At 20.9% G+C, this 15,341-nt stretch overlaps 1 protein-coding gene across 1 annotated transcript; it reads right to left on the minus strand.

Annotated features, from left to right (window-relative positions):
* Positions 1-9,162: 9,162 nt before the first annotated feature.
* Positions 9,163-14,867, minus strand: LOC135143707 (protein unc-45 homolog B-like). Its single transcript, XM_064075612.1, has 10 exons — positions 14,812-14,867; positions 14,666-14,731; positions 14,520-14,606; positions 12,663-12,764; positions 12,480-12,572; positions 12,219-12,349; positions 12,034-12,136; positions 10,836-10,932; positions 9,318-9,439; positions 9,163-9,261 (listed from the first exon to the last, which is right to left on the minus strand). The coding sequence occupies exons 2-10, from the start codon at positions 14,675-14,677 to the stop codon at positions 9,163-9,165; spliced, it is 846 nt and encodes a 281-aa protein (XP_063931682.1). The 5' UTR covers positions 14,678-14,731; positions 14,812-14,867.
* Positions 14,868-15,341: the final 474 nt, after the last annotated feature.

A 15,341-nucleotide genomic window follows, 5' to 3' on the forward strand; every position in this document is an offset into this window, starting at 1 on the left:
GGTTAGTAAAGGTTTTGTATTAATAATAATTAATAAAGAAAAAATTTCAATAACATTTTATTTTGTATAAAAAATTATTATAAATGAAATAGAGTTTGTAAAGAAAAATAATAACTGAAAATACAATAAAAATAAATCTTGTATTTTCATATATATTAGAGTTCATATATGTAAATTTAAATAACAAATTTTAGTAAAGTTTTTAGATATTTTTTCTAAAAAAAAAAAATTGTACAAAAATTAACCCTCTTTATTTATTTTTTTATAAAAAATTATTATAAATTATAATAAAGTTTGTAACTATAAAACACTATAAAAACAAATATTATATATTCAAATATATTAATATTTATAAATTATATAGATACAAATAATTTATTTTAGAAAAGATTCATTTTTTTTAAAAAATTGATGTAAATTTAATTTCAAAAACCTTTTTAAAAAAAAAATTTTTATAATAAAAAAGTTTAAAAAAAAATTAAAACTATAAAATACAATAATTTTATTTTTAAATATACTAATATTCATTTTTACATAATTTTAAATAATAATATTTTAGTAAAGTTTTTAAATATTTTTTTAAGAAATAGTTAATATAAAATTCCAATAGCTTTTCCATTTTTTTATTATCATAAATTATAATAAAATCAAAAAAAAAATTATAACAAAATTAGATAAATTAAATATCTTATCAAATAAAATATTGGTATTTTATATAATTTTCCATAACAAATTAAGTAGTTTTAAATTAAAAAATTTTAAAAAAGTTAATATAAAATTTATTTTAATAGCACTTTATTTTTTTATAAAAAATTTTTATAAATACTAGTAAAGTTATCAATACAAATATAATAAAATTAAATATTTTTTATTTTTTAAATATACGAACAGTCATAATTTTTTAATAATAAAATTTTTAGGTATTTTTTAAAACAGAGAATATAAAATTAATTTTCGATACATTTTCTACTTTTTTTCTAAAGAATTATTATAAATAATAATAAAGTTTGTAAAAAAAATTAAATTATAAAACGCAATACAATTATAGTATGTTCAAATATGTAATTCTAATTTTATGTAATTTTATTAATAATAAAGTAAATCTCATGTTAGCTGTAATAACCTTTTTTATTTATTGATAAAAAATTACTATAAATAATAATAAAGTTTATTAAAAAAAATAAAAACTTTATAAAACATTTTATTTTCTAATATATTACTATTTATAATTTAATAAATAAATAATATGTATTTATTAAAGTTATAAATTAAACTATTTAATTTTAATTTATATAAAATTTTTATTTAAAGAACCCGATATATTGCTTTTAATTAGTTTATATATTTGCTTAAACAAAAAGTCCGACATCACTTCATGTTAGTGTAGCGCGTACGCGAAAACTGTAAAAATAGACCGATTTTTTAAGTGGAGTTTCTCCAGAATTTTTTTTGTCTCGGAAAGGCAGATTCGCAGTAGTTGTTTAAAAAAAAATTTTAATATTTTATATTGTTTTATATACTTCTCCTTTACAATTTCTTTATAACTATTATGTATTAATATTTGTTTTTTATTATTAGGAGATATTATTATTAAATATCTTTTTTTTATCAAACTTATTTGGCTTTGCACTTATTTGCCATATAGAGGCAATATAAAGATCTGTCCCTTTAAAAATAAAAAGTTTGATAAATCCTGATTTTTTGGTTCCAAACAGATTTATAATATATATTATGTATATAGGAAAGGCTTACCAGCAAAGTATATATAATATTTTTACCACCTTTGCTTCTTTCTTCCCGCAATTCTTAAGTTTTTTAGTTTGATCAACCATAATAAATTGCTTTCAAGTTCTAAAATTGCAAGTTTTAATTAAAATATATCATAATTCACTTTTTCCTACTTACAACAAAGTTTGCATGTGAACTTGGTATGGCCCCAAAACAACTCTTATAATAAAGTATCAACAAAAAAGTTATTTAAAATTTTACACATGCTTTACAAAGAAAATTTTAGCAAGCATTGTTAGAAATATCTGTTCCACTATTATTTAAAAAAAGTGCTTGAGGAAAGCAACTTTATACAATTAATAATAGCCTATAAAATTTCGCCGTGTTCACGGCAATCATTTCAAAGGAATATTATAAATAGAAGCAATTTAATTATCTTTATTACAAATATATTCGTTAGCCTTCATACTATGAAAAGCAGGATTTATGAGTTCTATTAAGTGTAAAAAAGAAAACTAATTTTTACGGATTTCTGAAAAATTAGTTAAATTTAATTAATCTTTAAAAAACTCCTCATAAAAAAACAAATTGTTATAGAGCCTTTAATGCAAGAATAAAATGGTCCATTACACAAGGAAAACGATTATAAAAAAAATGATCAAGTAGTTAATTAATCAACAAATAAACATTTATTAACAAAATCTGTGTAAATACAATAAAATAATTTTTGAATAATCAAACTTTTCCAGTGGTGGACGCATTTAGCGGTGCATTTCTACTAAAGCATCAACGCTTAATGATGAGTAATAAGAAACGAACAAAAAAAATAATTATAAAAATAAAAAAATTAATTCATTTAATAATAATTACATAAAAAGAGAATAATGTTAATCAATAAACTATTTAACATATTTGCAAACTCACTTACTAATTTAAAAAATCCTTTAGAGCTTATATAACATCAAAAACTTAAATTTTCACCTTCAAATAAACTATAAAACAAATTATTGTATAAAAACATTATTTTTATTAAAATCACTATTTAATTCTTATTTCAGTAGAATACTTCGTATACATTAATAATACTCTAAATTATCTTTACTTTCTTATTTTTATATCAGTAAACGAAATTAAACAACACCGCGTACAAACAATATTGAAGGGATATACAATAAATAAAGAGTTTTAAAATCTTTTGTAAAGATTTTAAATTTATTTTAAAAGAACTTGTGAAGAAATAAAGTGTCTTTGCTGCATTTTTAACTTTCTTGGGAATCTTTTTTTTGTTGCATTAATATAAGATTTGTAAGAAAAAATAATTGTTAAATGGCACTTTTATTAGCCTTTAGGAATATTCCTTTTTGCATTATACAAATGAGCGAATAAGCGAGAGCTCTGATAAAGTTGTCAAGATTTTTTGTGCTCGCCGTTGACATTCTTCAGTTGATTTTATTTTCCTTTCTGCAAGAGCGCAAAGTAATTCAACAGTATTATTACTTTTTGAAAAAGTTTGCGCATTTTCCTAAAAGTAATGATAGAAATATTCTTACACAGATCAAAAAGAGTTTCTCTACAAAAGCTTTCTTAATAATTTTATATATTTAAAACTAATCGAGTGTTTCCTCAATTAAATAATATGAAAATTTTTTAAAAATTGATATTTCTTAATCCTTTTTAGATGAGCTTTTATTTTATTATAAAGCAATGTCTATTATTAGCTAATAATATATATTAATAAAAGAAATTATTTTGCAATAAATTAAGAATTAAATTTTGATTCAACTTTAAAAGTATATTGCTATTATAACTTTTTTCCAAATTATCTTTTTATTATTAGCAAAAATATTATTATTTTATTTTAATTACACTTTTCTTAACTTATTAAATTTAAATAATTTATAGTTATATTTTTCTTGATGTACACAATTAAAAACTTTAAACCTTTCTCTTAGAGTCTTTATAAGTTTATAACATTATTTATTAAAAAAGTATATAAAGTGACCATTTTGCTAGCAACAATATTTTCAATAATACATAAACTTCTCAATATTAGCGAAGAATCTTGACGCGCTATTAATTCTATTAATAAAAAAAAATATTTTCTATAGTTACAATGTTCATTATTTTCATTACAATTGCGAATAAAAAGCTTCAAAAATTATAAATTATTCATTAAAAAAATTGCAAAAAAGCGCCCTCCACATATATAAGTTTTATTCGTTTTTTCTCAGTTTTCATTTTTTCGAGATTTTATTATATTTTTAAATAGTTTCAATTTAAACTGTTTAACAAATATGTTCAAGTAATAAAACATATTAACTTTATTTGCATTTAAAAAACTGAGCATTAAAAAAATTCTTAAAATATACTGAAAGCATTATTTACATTTTAAAAAAAAGGATTTCCGACTTTCTTTTCTTTTATTTTGTAGATTTTAGAAGACTTTACCATAAATTATCATTTTTCTTAATAAAACTTTGTTCAGCAAGACTGCGACCAATATGGACTCAATAATTTTTATTTGGGTCCAATTATTTTTAATTTTAAAGTAAGTGACTTTAGAATGAATTTAATTCGCTAACAAATCAAACTTAAAAATTCGTTAAATTTTACATAACTTTTAACTTTTTTTTTATGAAGTGTAAGAAATTATAGTTTGATAGTAATTTTTTATAAATAAAAGAGTCAATGAAATCAATAAAAGTAGTATTGATTTCTAAAAAAGTGAATAAAAATCTTTATAAATTACAGTTTTTACTATTTTTAATGAATTTTCTTCCCTTCTAAAACTAATTTTTGTGCTGGGATGAGAGCCTCTCACTGCGAGTGGTATATATATAAATATATATATATATATTATCAGTAATGGAAATGGGACTGTTTTGTTAACAGTGAAGGAGAGAGAAAGGATGAAGAAAAAATCATTAATTTTTTTCTCTCGACTTTAATTTTAAGGGCTGTGGTTGGTATCCCAGCAATAGTAAATTTTAGTTAAACTTTAATAATTTTTTTTAAGGAAAAAGGAGAAAAAAATGATGAGAAGAAAAGACCTAAGGGGAAGTAGAAAAAAGTGAAGTGTTTTAAATTCATAAATAAATTTTTTTAAAGACAAAACTGAGCCAACTAGGTCAGTAGAATACTTAAAAATTAGTTTGATTTTCTAAAAAATTATAAAGTTATTAAGTTCATTAAATTTATACACTTTTAACATTTTCCTGAATTATAAGATGAAATCATAATTTTTATAGCAATAATTATAAATTAAATACTTCTAAAAAAAGTTAACCTAACAAATGAACCAATCAAGTCACTTATAGTACTTCAATAAAATTTAATTCGCTTAATAAAATTTATATAGTTCATATATTTACACGACTTTTGACTTTACTTACTTTTTTTGAACCGTAAAACATTATAATTATTTATTTACAAAAAAAACAAGTAAAAATTAAATACTCCAATTAAAAAAATTTAACGCAATAAATGAGCCAATTAGGTCACTAAAAAGTACTTTAAATTGGTTTGGTTTGCTACAATATTAAAATTATAAAGTTGAATAAATTCACCCAACTTCAGACTTTTTTTAATGAATTGAATGAAATTATAAATATCTTTAGAAAAGAAAGTAAAAATTAAAGACTTCGATTAAAAAATTTTTGACCTAATATATGGGCCAATCAAGTCTTTAAAAAGTACTTAAAAAATTTGAGTTTCAATAATTAAAATTATAAAGTTGATTAAATTTACGTCTTTTAACAATTTTTTAATGGATAAAAAAATTATAATTATATTTAAAAAAACAATTGCCAATAAATTATTTCAATAGCAATTTCTATTGCAATAAGCGTGCAAATCAAAAGCTGAAACTTGTAAAATATTTTATAAAAACCACATCAACTGCTTAATAATTTTATATTTCTGTAAATAAAATTATGATGAAAATGATTTTTTATATATAAATACTTTAATACTTATTATAAAATTTACTAATATTTCAAACAAAATTATGAAAAATTTTATTTTACTGGGAATAGGTCCCCCACTTGACAAGTTAATTCTAAAGTCTGTATAATTTGTTTATACTGATAATAATTTTTTTTCACAAAAGTTGCCTGCGCTTAAAATTTCCTTAGCATTCACAATTTTTCAAAGAAATTAATTTCACTATGAAATATTTTGTTAACGAAAAAAAATGATAGCAAGCTTCACAGTAAGCTCTTCAGAATTTATAATAAAATAAAATTAGTTTTACTTATTAATTAGTAATAATAAGAAATCTCGTATAGCCAAGCGTTGTAGCACAATCCAGCCAATGTGACGCCAGGAAGTAGTTGTTTTTGGTGTACATATATTTTAATGAAAGCCACTATTTGTATTAAAAGTAGAGTTGCTGGGCACGTAAATTTTAATATATAATATATATCTTACTGCATTATTAATAGGAAGTAAATTATTACGATTATACTTTATTATTTATTATTAAGACAACGAAAAAAAATTTCTCATTAATAAAAATATTTTTTTTAACATAATATATTATTTATGGTTATTATTTTAAAAATAGAAGTAACATAGATCCCTAAGTTCATAATTATACGAAATTTCACTATATAAATTGTAATAAAGAAAGATCCTTAACCAAATTGCAGAAGAGTAAACGCGAAAAGTTACGGGGGCGTGTCAGTGGTTATAATGCGCATTAGAAACTTCTTAATATTTTTGTTAATTTTTTTTTAAATACCTTAAAAATTTTCTTAGATTTACGAGCCAAAAATTTTAATACTTCAATTTTGTGACTCAAAACAAAAGTAACGCTCTAGCGGTTACGCTTATAATAATATTAATTGCTATTACTAGTAAACTTGTTTACTATATTTGCTTCAATATGCATAAATAATATTCTAAAGACGCGCATTATTATTGGTTTTCTTTGATTACTAAAACTACTGTTAAGCGCGCAAATAATACACAGAGAATCTATTATAATGATAGTTAACACCCAATTTATAAAGAACAAACACTTGGATGTTTTGTATAATAACAAATAAAATTTATAAATTAATGACGCAAAAAAAATAAGGAAAGTGTACTATATATTTTAAATAAAAAATCTATGACAGCAAAGAAGTATACAAAATTATATTTCTATTGGTTTTTAACTTTGACTGGCTAAAACAATTATAATAATTCTAGTTGAGCCCAATACAGCGCGAATATGAATAGATAAGAAAAATAAAGAGCGATATACCGGCCTATCGGGTATAAATCATAAAATTTATGCAGTGCAGGTTTACATACGCAGAAACTACGTTAACTTCTAATTAGTAAAAAAACTGCACGTTTTCTTTACTAAAACAACAAAAATAATTTGTTACTGATGTAATCATTTTTTTTAGTAATAAAGTTTTTAAAATTATATATGGTATTATAAAGTATATATATAGGATAATACTGATATCTATTTATAGGAAATTTTTTAAAAGTTTTCAAAAGTAAAAAAAACTAAATCATAAAAAAAGAAGCTTCATAAATATATTTATCAAAGACTTTTATTAAATTTTTTTACGTTATAAAAAATATTATAGTAAAGTTTAATAATGAAAAGAATTATCATCGTCTACAAAAAAGTTATATATATTATAATAAAAAGTATTTGGAAATATATAAAGTATATATTTTTGTAAGCACAAAAACATGTTATTAACCAATTAAAATCTCCGAACATCGTGCGCTTTTCATAACTTCGTCACAAACACGTTTTTCTTGAGTCAGTAGTGCAAGCCCTCCAGAGGCCGCACGGGCACACGCTGCGTCATCACTGCCTTATTATTGTATAGTTTCTTATTATTTATTCTTATTATTATTGTTATTAATATAATTATTATTACAAATATTTAATAACTATTATGGATTTTAATATTAATATAATTATATTAAAAATATTATTATTGACTTAAAAATTTATTTATTAATACTATTAATATAATTTTTTTTATCGCTATTTATTATATTATTATTATATATATTATTATTTAAATATATTATATTACTGTTATCTTTAATATTATTGATATTATTATTATTTAAAATTTGATTTAATATTATTAATATAAATTTTATTATCGTTAGTTATTATATTATTCGTAAATATACTATTTAAATTTATTAAATAATTGTAATTATAAAAATATTATCATTTCATTATAGTTAATGTTATTTTATTGTTATTTTTAATTTTATTAGTAGTAGTACTCGTTTTATTATTACTAAAATAAATATTATATTTAGTATGTTTTATGTTAGTATTATACTTGATAGTAGTAATATTACTTTATTAATATTATTATTAACGGTATTGCTTTGATATAAAACATAATTATACAAAGTTACAAAAATAATATTAAATATATATAAAATTGTGAAGAAGGTAAAATATAGAATAGTAAAAAATTGAAATAAGTTTTTTATTGCAAAAAAGCTAATAATATTTAAAATATTGTATAAAATATATAATAAATTATGAGCAAAAAAATATTAAATAAATAACATAAAAAATAATGAAATTATATCAATTAAAATAAAGAAATAAATATAAATAAATAATATATGTAAAAAAATAAAATATATGTAATTGTTACAGAAAAATATATTAATAATTATTATATTTTAATATTAATAATAAAGGTATATAAAAAAAGGTTTAACAAATAGTAAATAAAAAATAAAATAAACAAAAAATTCTGTAATTCATATAAATAAAAATTTTGATAAAAAAAAATGAATTCCTTATAATAATAATATCAAGTAGTAATGAAAACTACAAAATATATAAAGCATTAATAAAAAAAATAATATTATATAAAAACTTATTTAAAAATAAAATAATAATAACTTATAAAAAGAGGAGACACAAGAAATATATAAAAATTAATATAATAATATACTTTTTTTAAAAAATTAATAATAATAATCAATATATGTGTAATAATTTTTAAATAATATTACAAAAATAATGATAAACTTAAAACAGATATAAAAATATTTATAGTTTTCCGATTTAAAAAATACAAAATTTTGAAAAACAATAACAAATAGGAAAAAAAAATTTATTCTCTAAAGACATAGAAAATATACATACAAAAAACATTAACTGGTAATAAAAATAATGTATCTCTCCAAAAAAAGTATATTAATAATGAAAATGATAAAAATAAACAACAGCTTCATATAAAATTGAAAGAAAAAAATTGTGAATAAAATATAAAAAATTAACATCTTTAAGTCCTTATGGGGGCCCCCACTATAAGGCTTATGGCAAGGTAACAGTTGCCGCGTGGTATTTACAAGTGTCCTTGTACCACATGTCATTAAATCAAGTCATACTACGTAATTAAATGCCTTCTTTTATAATGCATTTCCCCCCACCCCCAACAACTACAAAATTTTATATAAAAAAAATAAACCACACAAAAAGAGCCACAGAAGAATATCTTGAAAACGCGTGCCAGTCTCTTGAACGTACATAGAAAATATCTAGTGAAAAAATTATATTATGACTATTATTAATGTTATCACTATTATTATTGTACTTCTGGTTCGTAAAGTAGGTTGCACAAGCATTCGGTGGCAGCTCTTTGAATGAGCTCACAATCATCAGTTTGAAGGTAAGCAATTTTACTGACGCCGTCCTCATAAAGAATCTTTTTCCTAACTTTATTATTATTAAAAAATATAGTAAAGGAATTTTTTACATTCACAAAAATATAAGGAATCGATAAACCAATAAAAAATTGCACTAGCGCGTAAATTAACTAATAGGAGACTTAGTAATGCGGTGCTGTCAAATGAACATGCGTTCAGGATTTGACTTATAGTATTATTGCCCACCAACTTAATAACAAATATTAAAGATTCATAAGTACTGTTGAGCTAAAAAAAATTCCATGTGCCCAAAAAAATTATAACTGATAAATAAAAAACTTCATAATAAGAATAATAGTTAAAAACTCACTAAAAATATTATTATTAAAATGATATTTGAACAATTAATAATATTAAAAGGTATGTGATTAATAAACTTTTAACCAATAAATAATAGACTTTATTATAATCATAATAATTACAAATTCACTAAAAATAATGATGCATTTAATTAGTTCATGTCTGGTTTCTATTATTTTAAAATAATACACTTAGTTTAAAATTTACATACTTCATAAAAAAGCAGTTATTAAAAATGTCTATTACTGAAATTTACTATAATAAAAAATTTCAAAGAAAACAATGAAAACTATCAAAATAATAATAAATATTCCAAAAAAATATATATTAGAGCGCAAAAACTTTTAGACAAAGTATATAAAATAATGAAACGCCTTCGCGCTCTAATAAGCATCATCACTAGAGCAGTTAATAATTTACTGCATAAATTTATAGTTATTAGCTCAACATCAATTTTAAAAAAATTATTACGATTTCACTGCAAACTGACATGCTTATAGCTCCTTTTGACTGGTCAAAATAGAACTGTTAGCTAATCACAATCGATATTAAATTGTTTCATAAATTAATATTTACAAAATTTTAATAAATTTAAATTTTTCTAACCTAAAATCTTTAAATATAATAAAAAATACAAAAATATAAAACTATTTTTAAAGAAACAACATTTTTTAATGTAATATGAATTTTTATATAATTTTAAGAATAAAAATTTAATAAATAAAATTTTAATGGTAAAAGTAGAAAATTGTCAAAATTGTGCAAAAGACCAAAAAATAACGACAATTTATTTTTTTATATTAATTTTTATATAAAAATTGGGAAATATTAAAAATTTACAAATTATTTTTGTTATAAAAAAAAAGTAAAGTTCGTGATTATTTGTGCAGCGCTATTTTACAAGTGAATATATGAAAATTTTTTCAACTTAATAAGCTCCAAATAAAATTAAATGCCGCCATTATTAAAAAAACAATACTCTATATAAGACAAGTGAGGAATAATCAGTAAATGGGCACAAAATACAGCTCATAAAGCAAATTAGGTGCTTAAAAGAATTAATTAGAGTCCACTAAAAAATATAAGCAAAGTAGCCAATAGTTAACCTTCCTCTGATTCGGCGGACAAATTAGTAAGAGCCAATAAACTTTCGAAAATTTGTAGTTCATGTTGAGCGTCCAATAAACGTATAAACGGTTTCACCTTCACAATTTTTTTCATTAATAATTTTAAATGAAAAAAAAAGACTCGACATAACATTATTTGCTTAAAAGTTTTTCTTAAAAAAAATTATTAAAAAAAATTAAACAAATATAAAATAATAAATAAATAATAAAACTTGAAAATTTTATTAAATGGTATAAACCAATAAGCAGGAAAAAAATTAAGTAAAAAGTTTCAGTATATTCGTTCATCGAAATATAATAGTTTATACAAACAAGTGTTATTATCATTATTATTAATGTACAAATATAAAGTAATAGGAAGAAAATAAAGTAAAAAGTATTGTTTTCATTAGAATACCACAATTTATACTAAAAAATTATTACTATTAACATTATTATCAATGACCATAAATAAAGCAACAGCAAAGTAAAAAAGGTGTTCCATTAAAATATCAAAATTAAATAAAATATTATCATTATTAATGTACATATATAAATATAGAAAGGAAAAAATTAGTAGGATCATAAAAACTTTTAAAGTATTCAAAAATGAATTAAACCGATAAGCAGAAAAATTAATTTATTTAAAAAAATATATATTAATTGTTTAGTATTTTGTAAATAAAATTATAATTATTTATACAAAAAGGTTATAATAAAGTTATTATTACAATATTTTTCTTTTCTTTAGAAAATTTTATAATAATAAGATAATAAAACGTTAAAAAAGATATATTCACAACATGAGTAACAAAAAAAATATAAAATACGATACGGAAATATATTGAGTACTATATTTATAAAAATGCTATAAATTATATTATTAATATTAAATAGTTTCAATAAATAATAATAAATAATAAGTAAAAACGATAGATGGTAAGGAATGAAAAATGTTTCATAAAAAGTATTGAAAACAAGAATATTCAATAAAAAAATTGTAAAAAAATAGAAGAACATAAAAAAAATGTAGAAATACAATAAATAAATGAGGATGTATAAATAATAATAATAATAGCGTGCCATAAATATATAAACTTAAGCACGAAAAACAGCACTCAACAGTCGAGCAGGAATTACGCATTGATTTAAAATGGGAAAAAAAAATTGATTTTTTATTTATAATGGTAGAAAATACCAACTCGACCGATTGTTGGCCTGGGAAAACCAAGCGAGGGTCAGAAGTTACAGCAATTTTTGCTAGAGACTGTGCGGCTATATTCATAACTTCGCTACGTCCACTAATTGTTATGATTATGATTATTATTTTAATTATAATTCTTTATTTATTATAAATATTATTTATTTTCAGAGTTTAGACACTTATTAGCAATGTCGAGTAGTGGCAAATGCGCGCCGCGGGCAACCATGAGCCCCCTATATTTAGTGTCTTCAGCCACTGTCATTAAAATTCTTGCAATGCATTCCCTGATATTCTCGCTTACTTTAGCAACCTATAAAAATTGAAGTATAAGGCCTTTAAACTAATAATAAACAGTGCCCGAAATATGCTTTTTTATAACAAACAAAGCCACCAATCATTATCTAAAAGAATATTCAAATAAAATATTGACCATCAGTCACCTTTGAAACATGCACAAGTAAAGAAAGTAAATCGTGTTCAACGAGATGAAAAGTTCTTTTTTTAACATACTCCGTTTGGTCATACACGTGGTCCTAAAAAATAGTGATATCAATCAGCGATGTTTATATAGCAAAAAAGAGGACGAACCAAATAAGTTTATAATAATGAAGAAAAAAATATACTTCTGGAATATATTCCTTTGCAAGGCGTGCAAGTTCGATATATTTTTTTTGTTCTTCAGTCAAAGTTTTTTTCGGATGGCTATTGGTTACATTCTGAATAATCTTTTTTCAACAAAAATAATGTCAAATAAAAAATTTAATATAAAAAAAGAAATTATACGCAAAAAACTTTTATAATAAATTTATTGCACTAATTTGGAGAGAAGTTTATTGGACGCAGTAACAGCAGTAACCTACAAAGCGCGTATAAAAGTGACAAACCAGGCGAACAGAATGGCACGCAATAAATAACGTATTTTAAAATTTATTAGCCACTCGATGATTGAATAAGTGACAAATAAGAAATAAGCATCATAATAGATGATCCACCAAGAAAAACTAGCCCACGAATCATTATGCTTTTTTATACCAAATCCACCAATTAGTATATTTTTCTAGGGAAATTAATTCATTAATAACATAAAATACATATTTATCGATCATTAATGCATAAACTTTTGTTAATTTTTACTAATTTTTTTATAAAACTGATAAATTTTAATATAAAATTCTCAATTAATACTACAGTATAAATTTTTTTCCTTCATTATATAGCTTTTTAAATATTTTTCCGTGTATTATTTAATAAGAAATTCTATAATTAAAAGCTATCTAATAAAATTTATTTATGTCATAACATAAAGAATTTATTTATTATAAAATATTTTTATTACAAATTTCTAGTGACTGAAAATTTTTTTCATTATAAAAATTTTTACTACTCCACAACTCTATATAACTCTATAATGTTTTTCATTTATTTTCATTATATATATACTAGAAAAAAAAGTATTCGTTGTATTATATTTCTCATTTATTTTTAATAATATACAAAAAAGATTAACTTTTTTATTTGTGTATATTTATTTTAATATAGTTAAATATAAAAAGTTACTATTGATATGGAATAGAAAGTTTTAGTTATTTTTTTTACTTCCATATAAGTAATATAACATATTTACCGCAAAGTAGATATGAAGTTTAATGATAGTAAAAAATAAGCTAATAAAAAGTTTTTGTCACGTGGCTTCCTTTTACTAAAAATCAACTTTATAAAAAAGTTTTTAAAATAAGATGTAAATTACGCATTTTTTAAGTTTTTGGTTTATATCATTCAGTAAAGTTTTAAATAAAATTATAATTTCTCATTAGAACTATAGCTTGACAATAAAGAAAATGTTATATATATTATATATAATAAAAAGTAAAACTTCTCCTCACATATAAAACTCACTATTTATTTCTAAATATTAATTCATTAAATTTAATTATTCGTGCATTAATTAGTACTAATATAAATAGCCAATCAGCCGTTTATTCCAAAAACTAACAAGTGTTTAATATTCTTTATTATTATTCAACACTACAACTTTTAAAATATTTTCCAAATTATCATAAATGTATTAATTTCATGTGGTAGTTATAGAAATTTGGTTTTTTAGTGAATGACATTTATTTTAAAATTCGTATATTAGTAGCAAAACATCATTGTTCTGGTATATTAGATACAAAATTCGATAAATTTACTAATTATTTGTAAGTTTTACAATTATTCAAAAAGAACCAATCATTTTCTTTAACAAAATTTCTTTGGATAACTGAGTATTTATTTGACGATAAAACAACTAATTAAACATTTACTATAATTCTTATTACTAATCAAAATTATTATTATTATTATTATTATTATTATTATTATTATTATTATTATTATTATTATTATTATTATTATTATTATTATTATTATTATTATTATTATTATTATTATTATTATTATTATTTAAAAAATAACTATTTTTTATTAAAAAATGTACTCACAGAAATAGCGGAATACAGTTGAGCTCGATTCGTACAAGTCATTCCATATTTGATTAGAGAGTTTATGTAGGTCTCATGCCTAACAAACTTTTAATAAGGCATATTATAGTGAATGAGTTATAGTGAATCGCAAAAATATAATAAACTTCTTCTTTCATTTCTGCGTTGAGCGTTAAATACGCCAATCCTTCAAGAGTTAGACGAGTTATATTCTTTTAAAAATTGTTCATTAAAAATAATAATTATCACATAATTATAAAAATAATAAATCATTTATATTAATAAAATATACTTTATCCGTATTTTCTACTAAAAAATAAGAAGTCCGTTGAAACAGTTTTTTTAACTTTTCATTGGTAAATGCTTCTACCCTTAAAAAAATAAGCAAAAAAAAGTAAATAATGAAATCTCAAAAAAAATTTTAAAATGAAAAATATTATAAAAGGAGAAAAAAATATATAATAAAGTATATGATAAAAAAAATAAGGAAAGTTCGTAATATATATTTATTATGCAGATTGTTACTATCAAAAATTACAAATTATTATAATATTTACTAACGAATAAAAAAGAAATTAATAGTCAAAAAATAAAATCAGTAAAAAGTTCTAATGTTTTCAGTATAAAACAACACAAAAAAGGGGAAGCATACAAATTTGGGGGTAATAATAAAATTTAAATATATTTTATTAATGTTGGAGTAAATCTAATAAATCATGTGCTCATACCACGTGGTACGTATACCGTGTGTTCTTATATTATGTGTGCACCACATGCCCTTCTGATAAGATAACACGTGACTAAGTCGTGCGTGATAGCGTG

The sequence above is a fragment of the Zophobas morio genome, unplaced genomic scaffold (assembly GCF_036711695.1).
Source record: "Zophobas morio isolate AGI-343-1 ecotype UQ-CSIRO unplaced genomic scaffold, CSIRO_AGI_Zmor_V1 ptg000072l, whole genome shotgun sequence".
In the NCBI taxonomy this organism is placed as follows: Eukaryota; Metazoa; Arthropoda; class Insecta; order Coleoptera; family Tenebrionidae; genus Zophobas; species Zophobas morio.

Excerpts from the sequence above, each read along its gene's own strand:
- LOC135143707 (XM_064075612.1), bottom strand. Across the intron at positions 12,765-14,519 it reads AACTGTATTCCGCTATTTCT|ATTATTCAGAATGTAACCAA; the intron begins GTGAGTACATTT and ends TGTTGAAAAAAG. Across the intron at positions 12,137-12,218 it reads CTACTCGACATTGCTAATAA|TGGACGTAGCGAAGTTATGA; the intron begins GTGTCTAAACTC and ends CATAACAATTAG.